Source organism: Ambystoma mexicanum, chromosome 9 (genome assembly GCF_040938575.1).
Source record: "Ambystoma mexicanum isolate Mex_15411 chromosome 9, UKY_AmexF1_1, whole genome shotgun sequence".
Taxonomy (NCBI): domain Eukaryota; kingdom Metazoa; phylum Chordata; class Amphibia; order Caudata; family Ambystomatidae; genus Ambystoma; species Ambystoma mexicanum.
This window is the reverse complement of record NC_090931.1, coordinates 1,108,683,489-1,108,702,978: the sequence shown is the minus strand read 5'-3', so window position 1 is coordinate 1,108,702,978 and position 19,490 is coordinate 1,108,683,489. Positions and strand designations below refer to the sequence as shown.

The window sequence follows — 19,490 nt, the reverse complement described above, 5'->3', positions numbered from 1 at the left end:
CCAAAAGGGTACTTCCTGATTTAAAGATATGAAGAGTGTATTTTGTGAAGTATATTTGAGTGTTTCTATTATATTGATCCCTTCTGAAGGTTTACTCTGACTGATGAATTAATAATTGTTTATTCAAGAAACCTTGTGTGTAAGAGTTTATTTGAATACTTGTCACTGAATCTCTGTACAACTCTCCTACAGCTCACACTGACTGCTCTTGAGATAACACTGGCAGCTCAATCACGCTACCAACCTGTGTAGTGCAGACTTGCACCAACGGTTGGGTTCCTATTGCCAGGTGGTCAGGGTTGTTTTAGTGCACCCAAAGGGTACTGCATACAATCTTCCCCAACATGGGCCAAACCAGGTCTCGTCCCCTTGTTCGTTTTGTCTTTGGTGGGATACACGAGTGAAGCCTGCCTCTGGCTCCAGTATTTCTGGCAGGGGCAGGAATTAAGGGATGTGCCCGAAACTCTGTGCTTAATCCCCTTGGCTACAGGAATGCACCCAAAGGTGATCGGCCAGCTGGCTGTTCTTGGAGGAAAGCCACAATTCTGTGCGATTGACAGCTAGGCTAGAATGAATGCAAGAAACCTGCATAAAAGGAGAGGCTTTTTGCTTGGAAGGCAGAGTCAACCACGGAACGAAGGAATCCGAAGAAGAACTTGGAAGAGACTCCTACTGCAACTCCTGGACCTTTGATTTGCCCGGTGAAGCCCTGCTGCTGTGCTGAAGCTCCAAATTCGTTTTGACTATAGAAGCCCCGCAAAGACGACTTTTCCCCTTGAGTTGGTGCGACCAATCAACTCCAAGGTGAACTAATTTGGACATCCTCTCTAAGCGGACTGTATTTCCGCTGCTGCTGCAGTAACCGAAGTGCCAAGGAGAGTAACACCAAACTAAATGGACCGCTTTTAAGTCGGACCCGAGCGCCAGGAAGGTCCTCTGGACTTCCCTGAAGCAGGACTGACCAAGCCTGAGCCACAACAGAGTGCTGGACCCCAAAAGTGAGGAAAGTCTGAAGTGGTATCCGAGAACCGCAGTGTTGCTATTTGCGATCAGACATGAGTAGCTGAAACGCAGAATTGAAGTTTTCCCATTGCTGCCGCGGTCCTTCCCATTGCAGTGCAGGAGTCCCTAGACGTCCTCCCTCTTGTCCCCACGACTGAGGCCCAGGAACACCAGGATCTGCAGAGCTGTACAGGAACAGAAGCCAGCTGGAACCATTACTTCTAACTAAAGGTACTGTAAAGTCTAAGAGAACTTACCTGTTTTATAGCTTTGCTTGCTCTCAGTTGAGACCGGTTGTGGTTGCTCTTGCAGAGTTGCCTACAGCTTTGCCCCTCACAGGCCTGCCAGCTTGTGGCCCTTCAAGTAACTATTTCTACAAATGTTGCTAAAAACACTGAAAGACTTTTACTTACCTGCAAAGATGATCTTCAGCTCCCTTAGACATTGTTCAACTAACATTGGCTGTCCTGGCTCCCCGAGAGACTCCTCACCTTTGACTGTGGCTTTAACCTCCCCCCCCCCCACAAGAAAAGGTTCAATTTACTTGACATTGGAAAGTTCAAAAAGTACTTATCGGTTTATGAATTATTTGTTAACCTCTGTTTTATTCTCATCTCCAACCTTTGCACCAAACTCAGTATCCAAGCTCTAAATGTACCTGGATAAATCAATGTCCAGTGTCCTAGCTATTCATATCACCGGAGGGTGTACAAAATGTCTGTGTCATCCCCAATGGGTAGCATCTGATTTAGCAAAACTAAGAGTGTTTTGAAAGTGTTACATGTTTTGCTCCCTTCTGAAGAAGGCTTATATAACTGACTATTAAATACATTGTTTAATCAAGAAACCTTGAGTGTAAGCGTTTATTTGAATAATTGTCACTGTGAAACTGTCACAACCCTACTGCTCACATTGAGACCTCTTGAGATGAGCCTGGCTGCTCAGCCACACTACCAACCTGTGTAGTACAGATTTATACAAAAGGTTGGGTTTCTATTGCCCGGAGGTCAGGGTTGTTGTAGTGCACTCAAGAGGTACTGCACACAATCGTGCCTAACAAGGCCTAATAGATTAGTATATTTTTGTAATTCTGAATGTAACGCTTAGCTTGACTATGTGTGGTTAATTCTACATACACAGCGCACTTTCAGCCTCACGAGTATGCCTTACTGCTCACCTTACATAACATTACCTTACCTTGATAAAGATTGGCTAGACTAAGTGGCAGATGGGGTGTTCACAAATCAGGTGGACCTCTGCATCCTGGCACAGGGCTTTTTCTGAGAATTCACCATAAGGGTTTTTAATCACAACTTCACAGGCTGAAGTAAATTCCTGATTATAAAACTACAGTTCATGTTAAAGCACTCAAACACTTCAAGTGTACCTCTACAACATACGCAAAAGTGATAAAATATTAAGAAAACACAGGGTTTTACATAGTATTTTCAAATGCAATTTCCAAATGTCAATTAGAAAATAAATTAAAATCAGATCCATAAACTTTCAGACTACATATTTTACTTTTCCCAGATGAAAATATTATACTGAACGATAATTTAAGGAGCTTCTATTTAAATATATTTTTCAGTTTACTGTCCGAGTGGGCCACAGGGCACGATTCTCCGCTCCCCATGCCTCCAAACGTCCGTGAATACAACTCCCCACAGTCTTAACTGCCTGCACGCACTGCCTCATAATGGACCCCGACATTGGCAATCTGAAACAAACGCTGTCATAGCAAGCGCTACATGTGGCAAGCCCTCGAACAACAGCTACTCCTTGCTCAGTACCCCATCTTCCCCAAAGTTTGACTCCCGCATCTTCATAAGCCAAAGAATATTGCTGCAACTTCATAATTGCCATTAACGCCTGCTGCTATATCCACAGTATTCTAGCATTGTGCCTTTAATTATTATTAATTGATAGCGGCACCCTGCTATATGCCAGTATTAATTCGATATTTAAACCACGTCTATGTGCCAGTGTTATTGATGTTGCGCCCTGCCTAAGGGCTAGTCCAAACTGATTGTACCCTGCCTTTGTGCCAGTTTTAAGTGATTGTTATGCCCTGTTTATGTGCCAGTATTAACTGATCGCTAAACCATCGCTGTGTACCACTATTCATTTGTTTGTGAACCCTGCCCATGAGCCACTATTAAGTGATTGCTGTGCCTCACTTGTATGCCAGTACTTACTGATCGCTGAACCCTGCCTATGTGCTAATACTACTGACTGTGCGGCCTGCCTAAAGGCCTATCCAAATTGATTGTTTGCACCCGGCCCACGTGCCAGTATGAATTGGTTGTGACCCCTGCTTACGTGCTAGCCCCGACTGTGGCGCCCTGCCTTCGTGCCAGTATTATTGACTGCTGCCCCCTGCCTATGGTCAGTTCAAATTGATTGTTGCACCCCACCTATCTCCCAGTATTAAATGATTGCCTCAGTTCTGGCCCGCACACCACTCTATTCTAATGAAATTCCACCCACACCCTTCCTGCCCCTCCTTATCTACCCTCAGACAAAGCCCTACGCTCAGATTCTCCCAACCACCTTCCACAACATGGCCCACTGTTAGGCAGAATCCTGTTCAGTTCCCTTGGGGAACAGTGCAAAAAGATTAAGACTACAGGAGTAAGCAGTAAACCCAATCGGTAGCAGTCTATACCACCCAGATTTACCTGGTAGCTGTGGCTGAGCAGTCAGACTTCTCTCTATACAGTATACAAGGGTTACACAATAGGGCTAAAAACACAGTAGAGCAAGCAAACACTGACCAGAGCTTTGTATCAAAAGTATATAATTATTTAACACACTTTATAAAATACACTAGCACTATCAAAGCAAGTTCAGAACACAATCAGAAAAGTATACACACCTCCCTTAAGAATTATTAGACAAGTCTAGGTCAAAACATCACTTTTTGTCAAAACAGAGGTGAGCGCTTAACTGAGATGGAACTCCAATAATTAAGTAAAAGGGAGAGAAAAAGGCAGTTAATACTGATAAGACAGTTCCCAACACTTTTAAGAGGGGAAGGCAGAGTCTACTGTAGAGCCAAAGTTCATAGGCCAGGCCCACTTTAAAAATGGAGCAAGGTGAAATGTGCCCAAGATCACAGTTGCGAAATGCATTCAAGTCTTTGTAGAAATGTTCAAAAGAGGTTGGGGTGGTTCAAAAGATAAAGTTAGGTCTGGGGGCCAACCCAGTTGGAAAGCCAAGGATTTAAGGGTCACCTTGAGCAAACTGAAGAAAGGGAGGCCAGGTGGAACACAGTACCTTTAAAGTTGAGGAAGCTCCAGCGGTGGCAGTTCCTGGCAGCGGGTGCAGTTCGTGGTTTCGACCAGGGCAAGAGATGATCTTGTCGAGGAGGAATCTTGGAGTCGGTGCACTAAGAAACCAGCCGCGGAGTTCGTCTGTTAAAAGGTGCGTTCCTGGTATTCGCGGTCAGTGGTGACGCTTGGCTATCCGGCCGCCGGGGTGCTTGACATGGGAAATTCGACCAAGAGACGTCTTCGAAGATCCCACCAGCTCAGAGGAAGAAGACTTTCAGCAGAAGATCTTCTCTTGTCGTCAGGAAAGTGGTGAGGTTGTTGCAGCAGGGCTCCAACGGTGGTGTCGTCATTGCAGATGGCTCAGCTTCTCCCCTCTTCGGATTTCTTAGGTCCTGTGGTGACTTCTGAAGTTCCAGTCAGATAAGCCATGCTTTTATGCAGAAAAACCCCCATTTAACAGCCTTGCTGTCACTCAAACATGCTAAGTGGTGAGCCAGGCAGCTCACCACTGGCCCAATCAGAACAGAGTGCGACTTGGGTTGCTAAGGCAACACAGTCCAGGATGCCAATTCCCCCACCCACACATGCTGTGGAACCCAGACAGAGTGGAACCAGTTGGAGGGCTCCTGTGGAGAGTCCGCCAAAAAGTGGAACAAAGGGCCCGACCTTGGTTGGAGTTAGAGACAGACACGAATGCCATTTTAGAAAAGAGTTCTGGCAAAAAGACCCAACCGATGATTTAATATTAAATAAATAAACCAGCGGTATCTTTAACATTGCACCAAAAAGTGGTGCATTTAAAATCAATGGGAAAATCCCATAGGCAACATTCTGGTGGCATATTTTGCCTGGTAACCACTGCCACTAGCCAGAAACTCGACAAGGGAGGGGGGGGGGGACTGGACAGTGTCCCTTTAGAAACAGACGCGGGGGCAATCGAATGAACCCCTTCCAGTACTTCCACAATATGATGGTTTGTACTGATTCTGTTCACAATTTTGGACTAGTAAAGTCAATGGTGACTTTACATGCCCTTGGAGATAGTAGTCAGTCCCACGGTATGGAGTCTGTGTTTGGGGGTCACTATGACACCTCTGTGTTACTGCACTCAGGGTGCTGTGTAACATACACAAAACAGATGATACCCTAGGGAGTAAAAAAAAAAAAAAACAGCCCATAAGCACACAAAAAAAAATCAAAGACATACCTCAAATCATGCCTAAGAGTGGGAGGAAGAGTCTCACTCTTAGCAGGAGAAAAAAAGCAAACCCCAAAAATCCAGCAAAGCTGCTGGGGGACTCACTAGATTTGGGAAATTGGCCATAAGAGAATTCTCCCTAACACGCACAACTCCTCCCCGAGGAACAACCACACAGAGTCCAATGCGCATCCCACAGGCCCCAAGTCCACCGTTAGCAGGAACCCAACTATTGGCTTGCGCACAGAACAGTACTCTGCCAATAAACACAAAACCTGCACACCCCCCCCCCCGAACCCCCCATATAACTCCAACCACACATCCATCACTACCAGCCAAAGAACACCACCTCCCACTTCTTAACCAGCAAAGCCAGAACCTAACATCTCGCCCATCCCACTTGCACTCTTAAACATGAGCTCACTACCTGCCCCTGCGCCAGAAATCTGTGAACTCCTCATAAACCTAGATCTCGATGCCCTCACCATTACGGAATCCTGACGACATGAAGCAGCGGGACCAGCTATCTCCACAGACCTCCCACCAGGATACTCCCTACTCCGGCAGGACAGACAGCTAATTAAAGGAGGTTGAGTGGTCCTCTTAAAGACTCCTTATCCCATACTAATAGAGTCTCATTGAACTTTCGCTACCGTGCTATCTAGTACAAACTGTTGAACAGGTTATACTATACCCCACGCAAAGTCTCGAAGTTTGCTCGCTTCGACCCACGGCTCTGCCCCCGCTGTGGCGCTGGGGATGCGGGCCACCTACATATGTTTTGGGACTGCCCTGGGTTGTCTTCATTCTGGGACGGGGTCCTGAAAACTGTCTGATTTCTGTGATACCATCATAGAACCTGACCCACTGCGGGTGCTGTTTGGTGTATGGGGGGCTGAGGGAGCTAGAAGTGCTGCAAAAACTTTAAACGCAAGTTGCATAATTGCTAAAAAGTGTGTTTTACAAGGTTGGAAGTCCCCCCCCCCCTCCCCCAACATTTCAGAAATGGCTGAACTTAATAGCCTGGTCTAGGAACTGCGAGGAGTACCACCTCAGTATCCTCCCGGCTCTCTCTCGGCCGAAAAATATTTGGACTGCTTTCAATAGCTATCTCAACGGTCTGGAAACACCCACTTCTGCAGACGACTCATCATATTCATCTCCATAGTATTATATCGCCCCTGTCACTTTATGTAATTGCCTGTCTGACTGTGCTTCTTTTTCCGTTAATTGCTCTTATGCATCACTGTATTTTGGTGACTATGTATGATGTCCTATTGGCTGCCATGCTGTTTGTGTAAGCCATCTACCTCTGCCAACAAAAATAAAAGTTTAAATAAAAAAAATAAAAAGACTCCCAATCAAACAGATTAACTCCCCAACAGGGGGTAATGCGGATGCCCTCACCGGGAAACTCACCCTCACAGCCAACTGCACGATTGCCACCCAAGTAATCTACCTGCCACCCGGCCCATTACTAGACTTCCAGGACCAACACCTCCATCTATTAGGCAACAACCTGAAAAACTCCACCAGATTCCCTACTGCTTACTGGGGGACCACAACCTTGGCCTCAATGACCCAAAGGACTAACAGGCTAAATCCCTTGCCAAAGCACTTCAGGCCCTTGAATTCAAACAACGAATCTCCAGCCCCAATCACTCCAAAGGACGTACGTTATATTGGGTCAGACCTTAACTGCAACGGTTGACATCAGCTCGAACACAACCCCGTCCCTGGACGGACGACCACCTGCTCCACTTCTCCATTCCTGCCGGGCCAAAGACCACCTCACCTATCACACCAGCGCCACCTGCTCTGGCTAGAAGTGCGCGTAAACTAACTAAAAACAATATCCTTCCATTCTTAGAAGCATCTGCCCTTAAGCCCCCGTTCTCCAAAAACCGCATTGCTTTAGCAGAACTTATCAACCTAACAATTAAAGAAGCAATCGAAATGATTGCCCCTCTTGAAAAAAAGGCTAAAAGAAAAATCCATGCCAACTCCTGATTCACGAATGAACTCCAAGAATTACACTCCCTCAAACTGACAGCACTCAAAAATCGGCATTGTAACCCCCCAGGACTCCACGCTACTAGAGTACAAGAAATTTGCCGCTCAGTACAACAAAGACATTACAGCAGCAAAATTCACCTCTTATAACACCAGGATTTCTAATGCCAAATCGGAATCGAAGGAGCTATTTTCCATATAAGGAACTAGCCCCCCCTACCACCCATACCCATGATACCGTAAAAGATGAATCATGGTGTGCGAATATCCAGGCAGCTATGCTGAAAAGATTGAACTCTTCCAGACAAAAATCAAATCCCACTCGAGGCCCAGCCCAAATCTGAACCACCCACACCACCATCGAAGAACCCCTCAGCCACGCACAAAAAACATTCCCCTTCAGAGTTGTGTCTGAAATAGAAGTACTGGCCACCATGGAAAGCATAAAACCCTCAAACTGCAAGGGCGATGTTTGCCCGACCAATCTCAAAGATTGCGCAGAAACACTAACACCTTTGACAGCATTCATGAATGCTTCATTCGCCTCAAACACTGTCCTCTCTTGCCTGAAAGATGCCCGGGTTCGCCCCATGCTGAAGAAGAAACCTTCCTTAGAACCAGCGTCCGCAACTTACAGACCCATCACCACTATGCCCTTCTATTAAAAATCCTGGACAAAGCTGCATTGAACCAAATCCAACTCTTCCTGGAAGCCAACAACATCCTAGGTAAGAGAATCTGGTTTCCGTCACGGTACTGAAACTGCACTACTAGACTTAAAAAATCTACTTGGTGAAATAATGGATGAAGGAAAGCCTTCTCCTTTTCGACTTGTCTGCAGCGTTCGATCCGGTAGACCACCTGACACTCTAAACAACTCCTCAATTCTGCCCAATTCTCCCAAGAAGCTACAGCCTGGATTACCTCATTCCTTGAAGGAAGAGCCATGAAGGTATTCTCTGAGCAAGCCTGCACAGCTCCTACCACCATACACTGCAGAGTCCCACAGGGCTCCTGCAACTCCCCAAAACTGTATAACTGTTAGGCAGAATTGCATGCAGTACCATCTGGGACCACCACATACAATTAGGACTACAGGTTTAAGCAAAACCAACCTTTGGTACAAGTCTTTACTACACAGTTTTGTGGTAGCGAGCTGAGCAGCCAGGCTTATCTCAAGAGAGAATGTGAGCAGTATAAGAGGTTACACAGAGGTCTTATAATCAGTGTTTCAAGTAGACGCTTACACTCAGTGTTTCTTGGTAATACACTTATTAATTTATTAGTCATTTAGAAAACATTCACTAAAAGGAGGCAACTTAATATTATACACAAACTTCAATATCAAACCAATATGTATCTGAACAAATTGGGCTCCCCTGAAATAGGAGCAAAATGGCATTTCAGTTACTTTTAATGGAGTAAAAAGGCACAAGTTAGCAGAATAGATCACAAATTCTTTTAGGCTGTGCAAATAGTTTTAGTTCATTACAGGACTTGATTCAGTTCAATAGGCCTAGGCCAAAGTCAATGGACTAGTGTCTTGGATAGGAAAGAGCAGTTCTTGAAGTAAACCGTAAAGTCTTTGCCAAAGTTGTCAGAAGTAGTTTGTGAGAAAAAGAATCAATGTTGGGTAACAAGCTTATTAGGCCTGCAAGTTGGGAAAGTTCCACAAACTTTCACCGCGAGAGAAGCGTTCTCTCAATCGGGTTGGTACAGTACCTTAATATGAAGCAAAAGATGCAGCTGAAGACGTTGGTTCCCTGCAGTTCCTGCAGATCTCACAGTTCCTGGGCCTCAGTCGTGGGCACAAGAGGGAGGACGTCAGGGGACTCCTGCACTGCATGGGATCGTCGGAAAACACAGACAAAATGGAGTCACTTCAGTGAGAGTAGCTGTAATTCAAGCACACAAGCTGGTGTCCTTCCCCCTGGTTAATCCTAACCAGCTCCGAGAATGGTATCCAGGTGGCTTACGAGTTGATTGGTCCCACCAACTCAAAGGAAGAAGTCATCCTTGAGAGGGTTTCTCTGTCGAGATAAACTTGGCAATTTGGATCTGCAGCAGGGCTTCACTGGGCAAACCAACGGTCCAGTAGTTGTAGCAGCCGTCCTCTTCCAGCTAGTCTTCAGTTCTTTCATTCCAGTGGTTGACTCTGCTTTCCAGTCAAAGGGACTCGCCTTTTAAACAGTTTTCTCCCATTCATTCGGGCCTAGCTGCCACTCACCCAGCAGGGTGGCTGTCCTTGCCGGCAGTCAGCCAATGACGCCAGAGTGCATTGGCGGTCTTCAGTCCTGAAACCTGCCAAAGGCATGGAAACAAGGGACCAAACCTGTTTTGGCACACAGAGACAAACACTAGAAGGACCTTTCCAAAAAGAAATGGCGAAAAAAGACGACCGGGACCTGTTTAAACAAAATCTTTAAAAACATGGCTCCCGCGATTTTTAGCTACCGGTGTTCACTGTCGGGAAAAATCATGGTAGTTGGTTGTAAAACCACTGCCACCAGCCATTTCGATAGAAAAAGCTAGCATTTGACTGCTACATGAGTTTCTAGACATAGGGGATACTAGGTAGCCCCTCCAGCACTCTATAGGAAGATAGTGTGTGCTGGGTCTAGGAATTTAAAAAGACTACATTTACCCTTACATTCTCTGGCAAACAGTTTATCCCAGAGAAGGTATTTAAACCTTTAGGAAGTCTAAAAAGGCATCCCTGTGTTACTGCACTGAAGGTGTTGTTTAACACACATGAAAATATGCCTATGGAGTTATCTTAAAACTCCATAATCAAAGAACACAATAGTAAAATGTATCAAAATACATGAGTGGGGAAAAAAAGCTCACTCTTTCTAGGTAAAAAAATCAACTCCTCAAAATCCAGCAAATTTGCTGGGGGTCTCTAAGGTGAAGGGAATTAGCACATTTTTGAGAATTCTCCCCAACACTTACCTCTTTACCTTACCCCTCTTCAACAATCTGGACAACCTCAGTATGCATACACAAACTATGTCGACGATAACCAAGTTCCCCTTCCCTGAACAGGCTCATACAAAACAGACGCAGAATCACTCAGTAAAATCGACGCCACCATCCAAGCCTGGATGGCAACCAACAGATTATGCCTCAATGGGGATAACACTGAGCTCCTCTTAGTAGGCCCCAAGGAAACTCTATACAAGCTTGACAAACAAAACAATTCCTTTTGCATTGACTACTCTCAAATTCCAGTCTCACTCAAAAAACTTGGTGTATACATTGATGCCACGCTCTCAATGACACGCAATGTCAGTGCCATTGCCTCGTCCTCCTCTCAACCAAAATAATAAATGCGGTCAAACCATTCCCATCAAAGAAAAACTGCCTTTTCATAGCCAGAGCCACCATAGGAGCCAAACTAGACTACTGTAACGTCCTGTTTGCCAGCACCTCTGCAAAAAATCTGAACCACTTTCAAGTTATCCAAAATAATGCACCATGGGCTGCCCTCGGCATTCCCAAAAGAGAGCACATTACCAGTGCCAGACAAAAAGCCCATTGGCTTCCAGTGAAAGAGGATACTATTCAAAACCATGTCCCTAACACATAAATGCCTCGCTCACACAGCCCCCCTGTATTTATCAGAAATTGCCAAAGTAACATCCTCAATCCCCCAAACAATGGAACGCCCTCCCCATCACCTTGCAAAATGAAACATCCTATCTAGCATTTCGTAAATCACTTACACCAAGCTCCTCAGATAAGCTCACCAGTACCCTCTCTTTCCCCCCCACACTCCCTCTCTCCCCAAGCACAGGCTAGGCCTCTAGCCGCCTCCATCGCCCTGTTTTGTTTATCACTTCCACTGTTTTTTCTGTAACTGCTCACCTGTCTGGCAAAATGTAACCAAGAACCAAAGACTGGTGCCTATGTATCTTTCTGTGTAACTAAGTAAGCACTATTGTAACAGCACCACGATGCCCCAGGGCCGCTTTGTGCACTTTATAAATTCAAATAAATAAAACTGTGCTACCTAAAAATACATCAAAAATTTCAGACCACAATTTGGATACCTTTGCTTTTAGAAGATCTTTAAAGGCTTGTTTTGCTTCTTCCTTTGTGTTCCAGGTATAAGATTTCTTAGCAACCTTTTCTTCCTTTTCATCAGTGGAAGCAGGGCTAGGAGAAAAACAAAGTTGCAGTTAAATTTCCATCATATTTAACAAATGACAAAACCAGAAACTTGCAAACAGATTACATCAGGGTTCAAAATTGAGGGGAGCTGGGATCTATTTAGTTCCTGCGTGTAGCCTAGAAAAGCCTAGTTAGCTAGACACCAAAGGTTATCAAGGGCTACTTTTGGCCCCCCTAGCCACATGTTAGGGAGAATTCTCATTTCCGTGCCAATTTCCTTCAACCTTAGAGACCCCCAGCTCTTTTGCTGGACTTGGGACATTTTAATTTGTACCCTGGAGTGACCAAGACCTTTCTCACTCATGTGTTTTTACCAGATTTGGATTTTGTGGTTCACTGTTTTTGGAGTCTGACAAACTCCATAGGCATCTGCTTTTTGTTTGGTGGCACACAGCAGCCTCAGTACAGTGTCACTGATAAATCCTTTAGATTTATCATGAGGTTTAAATATCTTTTCTTGGAAACTGTAGCTCACACAAGAATCAAGTGAAATTAAGACATTTAGACATTGATGATGACCCTGGTAATGGCGAAGAGGACCTCCCAGCGGGTGCCACCATTAATGGAGGAAGAGGCCATAGGAGAAAGGCGACCATGTACCGGGTCCATAGGTCAGGTGATGGAACGACAAAGAGGATGTCAGAGAGTTCATCTGGCGGAAGTGACATAGGCGTCTGCAATAGGAAGGCCTGGGTTGGAGCCAAATATGTCCTAAAGTTTCTTCCGGACAGATTTAGTGATAGCGGGATAAGAAATAGAGAAGCAGTTGGAGAAGACAAGAGTTAAATAGTGACACAGCTAGCTACAATGGAGAGGACACTTACCAGACTGTCCATTTGCCATTTAATGTCCATTTGCCTTGCAAGATTAACTGCAATAAATCATTTTACTCAATTCATTGCTTGAAATAAAGAATTCTTTTTTGATATTTACAGTTCGGAGAGGAAGCTATAGACTGGGTGAGTGGGCAATGGGGTCTGCTTTTATCAAACTCGGGAAACAGCGAGTAAACAATACTCAATCCCTCATTAAGACTAATTCAAACAGAGGGAATATCAGCAAATGGCAAACCATCCCTCCAAGCACATCCATGCATTCCAGTAAGTATGTAGGGATGAACCCACACTGTCCCAGACAGGCATTTTCCAGCCAGAACTGGTTTCAGGTTGACTAGACAGTCCTGACACACCCAGTGACCAGAGAAGCCCACTTCCTTTCACATACACAAAGAGGGACAAGGGATACTCATGTGACCTCTCACTGGAGGCAACCAACTACAGCCTCTATTTTTAGGAATGAGGGGATGAAAAAGGAGAGCCGGGTAAAATGGAGTCCACCTAGTGGAACCATAATACACAGGGGAAAAAAGCCACGACGAGCCTAGTAACAACTAATGGAAGATACTTCTGGGAGACTATGATTTAACACTCTAAATTGGACTTAATATTAAGTGTGGCAGGGAAGAAAAAAAAAGTCACAAAACAAGCAGGAGGTACACAAGGCAGTCACGTGGTACAAATTGGGCTTTAAGAATGATAGGTGTCTTATGGTGAAAGCACAAGTTTAATTTTGTAATGAACCAATGCCATGGTTTAGTACAAGATAGCAGTTGTGCAGGTACTCACCTTGCTACATCATCATGTTTAGAAATATCTTCTGAAATACTGCTGGTAGCGTCATCATTTTCTTGTATACCGGTGGGTGTTTGATCATCATTTGTATCAGTAATATTGTCATTTTCTGTTGCAACTGTAGGCACAACTGCTGAAACTTCAGATTCCGCTGCAGGAAAAATGGCAGCTGAGGGGGCAACGACTGATGTCACACCGGCTATTGGGGTAGCAGCAGCCACAAGAGGAGAACCAACTGCAACCACAATTGGAGCAGCAAGGGGAATACCAATAGGAGCCGTGAGGGGCGCAGCCAGGGGTGGAGCCGTGAGGGGCGCAGCCAGGGGTGGAGCCGTGAGGGGCGCAGCCAGGGGTGGAGCCGTGAGGGGCGCAGCCAGGGGTGGAGCCGTGAGGGGCGCAGCCAGGGGTGGAGCCGTGAGGGGCGCAGCCAGGGGTGGAGCCGTGAGGGGCGCAGCCAGGGGTGGAGCCGTGAGGGGCGCAGCCAGGGGTGGAGCCGTGAGGGGCGCAGCCAGGGGTGGAGCCGTGAGGGGCGCAGCCAGGGGTGGAGCCGTGAGGGGCGCAGCCAGGGGTGGCGCCGTGAGGGGCGCAGCCAGGGGTGGCGCCGTGAGGGGCGCAGCCAGGGGTGGAGCCGTGAGGGGCGCAGCCAGGGGTGGAGCCGTGAGGGGTGAAGCAGTGAGGGGTGGAGCCAGAAGTGGAACGGAGAGTGGTGGAGTGGACAGCGGTGGAGTGGCCAAAGAAGGAGTAGTCAGTGGTGGAGTCGACACAGGTGGAGATGCCAGAGGCACTGAAACTGAAAGTGGTGAGGAAACGGGAGCAGAAACAGGAGCCGTCACAGGAACTGCCATACTAGTTATCTCAGGTGGTACAGCAGAGGGAGCTGAAGACACTGGAGTCGAGTCCTCTTGTTTACTGTTGAAAGAATAAAGACAATGTTAATGTATTACATAACAGCATTAAGCATTGTAAAACTGCCAAAATCTTCACATTCTAAATACCCTTGTTTTTTCTTCTGGATGTTGATAAACCGACAAGAAAATAGATCAACGAATGGCACTGCACCAGGACAGTGCAGATTGGATCTAGGTCTGCACAAAGCTTGTGAAAGAGCGTCCTTGTGGAAGACCAACTGCTAATGACCACCTACTGCAAGGTCACTTTCACTCCCACGCGTCCATTTTGAGGGGGGTTCCCCACACCACTCCTTGCTGTGTGGCCCTGCATGTTGGGACAGTTTTTCTGAAGTCCAACTAAGGGCTTAGTAAAACCATTCAACTGAGGTAGTACTAGACTCCACTCTTAGAATAAGGCTGTACCACCTGAGTACAGGGAAGCGTAGACAGAAGCCAGGCTGAACTTAGGAGGGAGAGAGGGCTGTTGAATCAGTACAAAGAAATTGTAATACATATGGTCCAAAGAAACACTGAAACACTATGTATTGTAAAAAAGAAATGGTTTGTTTAATACAAGTAGGCTCAGAGAAATCTTGGGGCAAATAAGTACCATCAAAGATCATATAAGGAACAAGTTAGTTACCTGTAACTGTTGCTCTCCAGCATGGGTCTGGCACGGATTCACATGCTCATGAAAATTCCCCGTCAGGCTGGGAATCCTCCGTAAAGAAAAAAAAAAATCAGTTTCACTTCCAAACTGTCTTATTCCTAACAACCAATCACTGGTCTCTTGGTCCTACTGCCCCCAGCCAATGACTGCCCTCTACCTAAGCCCCTCCTCTAGCAGCCATCGTCAGATTTGGTAGCACGTAAAGTGGCAGTAGGACCAAGAGAAGAGCCGCAGAAGGGAGGGCGGGAGGGTTTGCATGTGAATCCATGCCAGACGCATGCTGGAGAACAAGAGTTACAGGTAAGTAACTTGTTCATTGTCCAGCATAGGGTCTGGCATGGATTCACATGCTCATGAATAAAGAATACATAGCAGTACACACATGCACAACCACGGGAGGTGGCAAGGCTCAACATTAAGCATCTCTTGCCTCCTCACCAGGCTCACCTTCAAGCGAACAGGTTGCGCAGCACTGCTTGGCCGACTCTGGACTCCTCCCTGGAATCCCAGTCGATGCAGTAGAATCTCGTGAAGGTGTGTGTCGACCTCCATTTAGCGGCCCTGCAGATGTCCAGCAGGGGCACACCAGACCGGAACGCCGTAGTTGCAGCGATCGCTCTGGTCGAATGGGCTCTTGGATTGCCAGGCAACGGTCGGTTTGCCAACCAGTGACAATGGGTGATGCAGCCAGAAAGCCATCTGGAAATGGAAGCCTTTGAGAAAGCCTTCCCTTGGTTCACAGGGCCAAAGTTCCCAATCAGTTGTGAGGTCTTCAGAAAACTCTGTGCGCGGTCCACGTAGAACTTCAGCGCTCTAGGCACATCCAGCGAGTGCAAAGTGCAGTGACCCTGGGTTGTGATGCAGGATTGCACCCCCTTCTGCGACCACCGGAAGCTTGACTGGCGGGGAGGGGGGGGGGGGGTGGACGCTGACAAGTCCAGAAGGTCTGGGTACTGGGTACCATATTTGTCTCGGCCACACCGTTGTGATGAGGATCCTCCTGCACCGGAACCGTATGAGTTGATTGATAGTCGCAGAACCAATGGCAACAGAGGGAACAGAGAAACAGGCCGTCCCAGGGGGAAGAGAACGCATCCTCCATGCTCCCCCAACTGGGGAAACCTGCTGGCGAAACACCGGCACTTGGTGTTCGTCGCCGCCGCAAACAGATCAATGTGGGAATTGCCCCATCGTCGGAACTGAAGAGCCACTTGATCCTGCCGAAGTTCCCACTCGTGGCACGAGCCCAGCTCCCTGCTGAGGGAGTCCGCGATGATGTTCTTCACTCCCGCCAAATAAAACGGGATGAGGAATATCCCCTGGGCCATGGCCCAGTGCCATAGGTTCTGAACCTCTCTGGAGAGTGCTGTGGATCTGGTGCCCCCCTGCTTCCGGATGTAGAAAATCATGGTGGTGTTGTCCGTGAAGACCCGTACCACCTTGCCCTTGAGGGACAGACGGAAGGACTTGAGGGCCCAAAACACTGCCCGTAGCTCCAGAATGTTGATGTGTAATGACTTCTCCTCCGGCAGCCATAGGCCTCTTGCGTGGAGACCTCTGGTGTGCGTGCCCCATCCTTTCAAGGAGACGTCTGTCGTGACAGTCTCCTGATGAGGTGGGGTTTGGAAGTTCTTGCCTTCCAACAGATGCGAGCGGACACCCCACCACCATATCGCTCGACGGAATTTCTTGTCGAGCGAGATCTTGTCCTCGAAGCTTCCCGATACCTGGATTTAACTCTTCCAGTTGCGCATACGCAGCCTGCACAGTCGAACGAGGTATATGCATGACATGCCGAGCAGGGATTTTATGGACCTCACCCTTGCGATCTTCATTGTCAATAGCTGTTGCACTTTGCTCAGGATGGCCGCTATCTTCTCCTCCGACGGAGACGCCAGACAAGACACCGTATGGCGTAGAGAACCCCAGCTCCATCAGCAGCTGGACGGTTGCCGCTGTGTGAGCAACAGCAATCTCCCTCGATTTCGCTCAGATGAGCCAGTCGTCCAGGTAGTGGTAAACATTGATCCCTCGCAAACACAGTTGCGCCATCACTGGCGCCAGGCACTTGAAGACCCTTGGTGCCGACTTTAGTCTAAAGGGAAGGGCCTTCAACTGAAAGTGCTGACCTTGAACCACAAAGCTCAGGAACTTGCATTGTCCTTTGTGGATGGGGATGTGAAGGCATCCTCCAGGTCCAACGACAGGAAATCCCCTTCTTCCAGCTGTCCGAGCACATGCTGAAGGGTGACCATCTGAAACCTCTGGGACCTGATGTACTTGTTCAAGCAGCAAAGGTCCAGGATGGGCCTGCAACCGGCAGTCTTCTTGATGAGGAAGTACCGAGAGTACACTCCGGAGCCTCTTTGGGATGAGTTCTATCGTGCCCTTCCTCCGCATGGCCCACACCTCCAGCAGAAGCTGGGGGGATGTGGTTTTCCTGTTTGGCCACAGGTGGTATATGCGGCCACTTCCGTTGGAATTCCAGTGTGCATCTCCAGAGTACACTCGAGCCCCGGAGCCTCTTCGGGACGGGTTCTATCGCACCCTTTTTCAGCATTGCTCATACCTCTAGAAGCAGTTGTGGGATGTGGTTTTCTTGCCTGGCTACTGGTGGAACACGGGGACACTTCCTTTGGAATTCCAGGGTGTGCCCGTGGGCCAGGGCATCCAGCACCCAATGGTTATTGAAGATGGTCTTCCACACGCCAACGAAGTTCGCCAGCCGGCCTCCCACTGGGGTGCACGGGTGGTGGCCCGATGTCCCAGCCGGCTCGGGACCATGCCGATGACTGCGATCTCCTACCGGCTTGCCGCAGCCCCTGCAGGCCTCCTGGATTGATGAACGGGATCATAAAATGATGCAAAACTACTGAGGCCTTTGAAGGAACCCTGGGACCTTCCTCCAGAGGTCCGAAAGGACGGCCGCCGCTGCTGAAGTGCGCCAAAAGCGCACGCCGTCCTGCCTTGATGGCCTGAAGAGACTCGTCCATAGTCTTGCCAAACAAGTTATCCCCGTCGAAAGGCATGTCTAACACCCTCAACTGCACATCATGGCGGAAGTTAGTGCCTTCAACCAACCACACCGACAAAGGCAAACACTGTTGCCCATCTGGTGGAACCCTGTGTCGGCGATGTCTGCGGTCATCGTGATTTGATGGTCTGATGCCGCCTTCTGGCAGAATCTCCAGTGCTTCGGCTCTCTGGTCATCGGGGATGAAGCCCAGGAGGGGAGCGATCTTGAACCAGAGCTCCCTGTCGCAACAAGCCACAATGGTGAGGACGTTGGCCGCCTTGATGGTCGTTGCTGCCAACGAGAGGACACGTCGTCCCATGGAGTCCAGCTTCTTTCCCTTGCTGTCCGGGGGTGGGCAGAGGACGTCTATGCAGACGAACCCGCAGACTTCTTCCTAGCCGCCGCCGAATCCAGGGAAGGCTGCGATCTCAAGCACTTGGGTGCAGAGTCTGGCACCCTGTACTTTTTCCTCGTACCGGTCCTTCTTCACAGGGTCGATGACCGGTTCTTCATGAGTGACAGTCCCTCGTCCCAAATGTCGTTCAACAGCGGGATAGACATCACGGTCTTCCCCTTGGCTTTCCTGCGCTGGTACTGGTAGCCCTCCTCCTCCTTGGGAGCTAGCTTGAATAACTCAGAGGCCCTCAAGATCATGGGATGAAACAAGCCAATCTTGTCAGGTGGCAAGGCTCTGGGTGGTGGGAACGGGAGATCCATTCAGGGGTTAGCTTCAGCCCCTTTGAGCTTCACTATCGTCATCCGGGTAGAAGTCTATTGGCCCTAATCAAGGAAGGGTTAGAGAGTGCTCCCTGTCACAAGCCAGTGAGTCAGTGACTGTTCGGTCTATGAAGAAGAAGGACAATGACAGAAGCTTCAGAAAACTTGAAAGCAGGTCAGGCTCTGGTGAAGCATTGGCATGACCAGAAGGCCAACATGGTTGAGTTTACTCAAGTCCAGCTAGTTCTAGTTATGGTACCTACAAGCCAGAGGGCCTTAACGGACAAATGGATTGGACCCTTCAAGGTTGTGGGCAATCTTAGAGAGGTCAATTATCTGGTGGACTTGGGCAATCCCAATAAGGCCCCCAGGGTCTTTCACATCAACTGCCTGAAGGAATATGTATCCAGACTGTTAGGGAGAATTCTCACAAATGTGCTAATTCCCTTCTACCGTACAGACCCCCAGCTCTTTTTGCTGGACTTTAGCACTTTAATGTGATTTATTTTCGGTTTCTTTTGACTTTGGAGTCTGACAAACTCCATTAGGCATCTTTACATTGTCACACAGAACCTTCAGTGCAGTGGCACATGGAAGTCTCAGATTTCCCAAAGGTTTAAATACCTTCTCTTGGTGAAACTACTGTTTCCAAGAGCAGTAACTTTCTAGACCCAGCACACACCATCTTACCTTAGGGTGATTTCTAGTTTCTCATGTAACATTTTTATGTTACCCTTTCTACAATTAATGGCTGGTGGCAGTTGTTTACTTTTTACTAACATGTTCTTACCGCGGGCTGTGTTCGCAGCCACAGTAAGGCAACCATGGGTGCCCATTTCATCAAAATGGCACCAGTCTTTTTTTGCCATTTGTCGGAAAGGTCCTTGAGATTTACTCTGCGCACC

At 47.7% G+C, this 19,490-nt stretch overlaps 1 protein-coding gene across 5 annotated transcripts in view; it reads right to left on the bottom strand.

The window, feature by feature from the left end:
- PRPF40A (pre-mRNA processing factor 40 homolog A) overlaps nt 1–19,490 on the bottom strand; it is a 1,435,679-nt gene that overhangs the window by 956,284 nt on the left and 459,905 nt on the right. For all 5 annotated transcript variants that reach the window (XM_069616434.1, XM_069616435.1, XM_069616432.1 and 2 more), the window contains exons 11-12: nt 13,287–14,201; nt 11,541–11,646 (exon numbers count right to left, since the gene is read on the bottom strand). In XM_069616434.1, coding sequence (XP_069472535.1) covers nt 11,541–11,646; nt 13,287–14,201 — 1,021 coding nt within the window. The remainder of the gene's footprint in view (nt 1–11,540; nt 11,647–13,286; nt 14,202–19,490) is intronic.